The following is a 3,739-nucleotide window of genomic DNA, read 5'->3' as shown; positions in this document are numbered from 1 at the left end:
TGCGCTGGGGAGCCGCTTTTTCTGCTCTACTGCGCCATCAAGCAGCAGATGGAGAAGGGCCCCATCGACGCCATCACAGGCGAGGCCCGCTACTCCCTGAGCGAGGACAAGCTCATCCGGCAGCAGATCGACTACAAGATGCTGGTGCGTCGGGGGCTGGGCGGGCAGGGCCTTGGGCACGACGCTGAGCCTCGCCCGGGGCCCAGCCTGTGCTTCCCCTCGCCCTCAGACCCTGCACTGTGTGTTCCCGGAGAGCGACGGTGGTGCTCAGGTCCCGGTGAAGGTTCTCAACTGCGACAGCATCACCCAAGCCAAAGATAAGCTGTTGGACACTGTGTACAAGGGTGTCCCGTACTCGCAGCGCCCCAAAGCTGAGGACATGGACCTAGGTGACCTGCCCCTTCCTCCCGGCCCCCACCCTGTGGCCACATTACACTGACTGGCATTCACACTCCCCGCCCGGGCCTTGTCCGCTGAGGGGAGTGGGCCCGGGGCCCAGGGGACTCTGGGCAGGACCTCAAGGGCTGTCTGTGGCCTCCAGAATGGCGCCAGGGCCGCATGGCCCGCATCATCCTCCAGGACGAAGATGTCACCACAAAGATCGAGTGTGACTGGAAGAGGGTCAACTCGTTGGCCCACTACCAGGTGAGGGGTTGGGAGGCACCTGGGGGCCACAGCCCTGCCCCGAGGGCACAGCCCCTCCTCGGGGACCCTCAGGCGCCTCCCCGCATGCCCAGCCCGGGGTCCAGGGGAGTGGCTCAGGCCCGTTGTCTGCCCAGCCTCCTGTGCTGCTCCCCGTCTGTCTCTGTGATTTCTAGGTGACAGATGGTTCCTTGGTGGCACTGGTGCCCAAACAAGTGTCTGCCTATAACATGGCCAACTCCTTCACCTTCACTCGTTCCCTCAGCCGCTACGGTAGGTGCCATCAGGGCGGTGGCCTTTGATGGCCTTGTGCCCTTCGAGGCTGTGTCAGTCATCTTGGGGAGCCCCCTCTGCGAGTGGCCACTGCGCATCTGGTGGCCTCCCTGGGCCTTGTCTGTGGGAGGTGTGCAGTTTCATAGAGCCTGGAGGTGGGGTGGGCCAGTGAGAGCAGGCAGCCCCCCCCCCCCCGCCCGCCACAGGCCACAACGTGGCCCCAAAGGGTGGCCTGCCCAGCTCCCGGTGCAGGNCACTGGCCTCAGGGGCACCCCTGTCCCCCGCCCCAGAGAGCTTGCTGCGCACAGCCAGCAGCCCCGACAGCCTCCGTTCTCGGGCGCCCATGATCACACCCGACCAGGAGACTGGCACCAAGCTGTGGCACCTGGTGAAGAACCACGACCATGCTGACCACCGCGAGGGGGACCGCGGCAGCAAGATGGTCTCGGAGATCTACCTGACTCGACTCTTGGCCACCAAGGTGTGGGCCTCCCCTGAGCCACGCCGGCTGTAGCCCAGACATCTTCTAGCTGGGCCTTGNCTTTCAAACCCAGGGCACTTTTCTCAAGGCCTGAGGCTGAGGCTGAGGCTGAGGCTGAGGCCGGGCCCCCCTGGGGCACTGTCCGTGCAGGGAAGCACTGCTCCTTGCCGAGCTCCCCTGTCCCCCTGACCTGCTGCGGGCCGTCCTGACCTGGCCCGCGTTCTGGCTGAGCCCCTGTAGGGCACGCTGCAGAAGTTCGTGGATGACCTCTTTGAGACCGTGTTCAGCACGGCGCACCGGGGCTCAGCCCTGCCCCTGGCCATCAAGTACATGTTCGACTTCCTGGACGAGCAGGCCGACCGGCGCCAGATCAGCGACCCTGACGTGCGCCATACCTGGAAGAGCAACTGGTACTGCCTTGTGCTGGGGACGGGGAGGGGGACGGAGGAAAGGAGGACACTTGTGGCTTCGCCATCACTCGGAGACTGCGGGGGTGGGTGACGGATGGGGGCTGGGGCGGCCCTCCAGGCAGGAGAGGACGTGCTTCACAGTCGCGCCTTGAGCACAGATTCCGGATATGGGCTCTGCTGGGCCGTGTGGGACGCCGGGAGTGGGGCCAGCACAGAGCAGAGGTGCTGACGGCCAAGCCCACAGGGTAGCCATGGCGGTGAGGACGGAAGGCTGTTTACTCTCATTTCTAACTGCTTGAAGTCCGGCAGAAACGTAAAGAGGAGGCCACTGACCCTAAATAGGTCGCCCTTGCTGCTTGTGGGCAAGATGTGTGCAGGCCAGACGGGAACCGTAGAAGGGAGCGGTGACGGGAGGGGCTTGAGGTGCTCGTCCCCCTGTCCAGCCTGCCCCTGCGCTTCTGGGTGAACGTGATCAAGAACCCACAGTTCGTGTTCGACATCCACAAGAACAGCATCACGGACGCCTGCCTGTCCGTGGTGGCCCAGACCTTCATGGACTCCTGCTCCACCTCTGAACATCGCCTGGGCAAGGACTCGCCANAGTCACCCTATGTGATCTGAATGAGTGGCAGGGGGGGGGGGGGGGGGGGGGGGGGGGGGGGGGGGGCAGGCAGCCCGAGGACACCGCTGCCCCTCCTGGGCTGGCTCAGCTTCGGGGAAAGGCGCCCAGAGACCCACCTGACAGCCGGGGCAGCGGTGTTGGTGGCACCTGCCTGCATGACCTACTCAGGGGCCCGACAGGTACTACCGGGACATTGCGAAGATGGCGTCCATCAGCGACCAGGACATGGACGCCTACCTGGTGGAGCAGTCCCGTCTCCACGCCAGCGACTTCAACATCTTAAGCGCGCTCAGTGAGCTCTATTTCTATGTCACCAAGTACCGGCAAGAGGTGGGTGCCAGCCTCACGGGCCCCCAGGTGTTAGGCCCCGACGGTGCACCCAGTGGCAAAGGCAGGGGCCCCCATGCAGGTGAAGGGCACTAGAGAGTGGTGGAGGGGAAAGAGGGGGCATGGAGCCCATCTCTTAGATCGTTCCCAGTGCCTCCCCCAGTCAGCCCCCAGGCTGGCACAGGTGACGCCAGAGAACAAAACTCTACTCGGGCAAAATTAAAGGTCCAGGAAGGGATGGGCTGAGGGGCTGGGGCGGGGCCCAAAGGTACGCAGGGCCCATGGGGTTTGTGACCCCATAGTTCAGCAGGTAGGCAATATAGGGGTGTGGGTCTGAGGACGTATTATTGCTGGAAATAAGGACCTGTCAGCCAGGACGTGGCCCAGAGAGCCCTGAGCCTGCACGAGCTCACCAAGGGCGGCCGAGAGCCATGTAGAGGGACAAGCGGCCCACACACCGAGCTCTGGGGTCCTGGGACACTCCGAGGTGGCAGAGAAGAGAGGGAACTGGCCCCAGAAGACTGAGGAGGGGTGGGAGGGGCCCCCAAGCCTGCAGGGTGGCCTCCTGGAACAAGAGTTAGACACACACAGACACACATACCTGGGGCAGGAAGGGTGTGGTCAGGAGGGAGAATGGAGTGATTGGCTTCCAGGGGTGCTGCTGATGGTCCAGGGCAATGAGGCCCTAGAAGGTCCCTGTGTTTGGCAAGGAGATCCTGAAGACCTGCAAAGACAGGGTCAGGTGTGGGGAGGGGTCAGGAGAGGACAGGGAAGTCCGGTGGTGGGTGGGGTCAGGAGGGGACTAGCGTTTGGGGACGGCAGGTCCAGTAGGCTGCAGTCTGACTGTGGGGCAGAGAAGGGGGGGGACTTTGGGGTCACAGAGAAGCCAGAGCATGTGCAGAGGCGGGGGCTGCAGCCCCTCCAGGAGCCCGGGGTCCACAGGGGCACATGCAGAGGCGGGGGCTGCAGCCCCTCCCGGGGGCC

General features: G+C 64.4%; 1 protein-coding gene across 1 annotated transcript in view; it reads left to right on the top strand.

Moving 5' to 3' along the window:
- Positions 1-3,474, top strand: part of PLXNA3 (plexin A3) — an 11,293-nt gene extending 7,819 nt beyond the window's left edge. Inside the window, 8 exon segments of the mRNA XM_077745748.1 lie at positions 6-144; positions 230-389; positions 542-645; positions 819-915; positions 1,206-1,396; positions 1,637-1,806; positions 2,250-2,418; positions 2,552-3,474. Of these exon segments, the coding sequence (XP_077601874.1) occupies positions 6-144; positions 230-389; positions 542-645; positions 819-915; positions 1,206-1,396; positions 1,637-1,806; positions 2,250-2,418; positions 2,552-2,851 (1,330 nt within the window). The 3' untranslated portion in view covers positions 2,852-3,474.
- Positions 3,475-3,739: the final 265 nt, after the last annotated feature.

Source organism: Crocuta crocuta, unplaced genomic scaffold, assembly GCF_008692635.1.
Source record: "Crocuta crocuta isolate KB4526 unplaced genomic scaffold, BGI_CrCroc_1.0 scaffold2677, whole genome shotgun sequence".
Lineage (NCBI taxonomy): Eukaryota > Metazoa > Chordata > Mammalia > Carnivora > Hyaenidae > Crocuta > Crocuta crocuta.
This window is presented reverse-complemented; position numbering and strand designations above follow the sequence as displayed.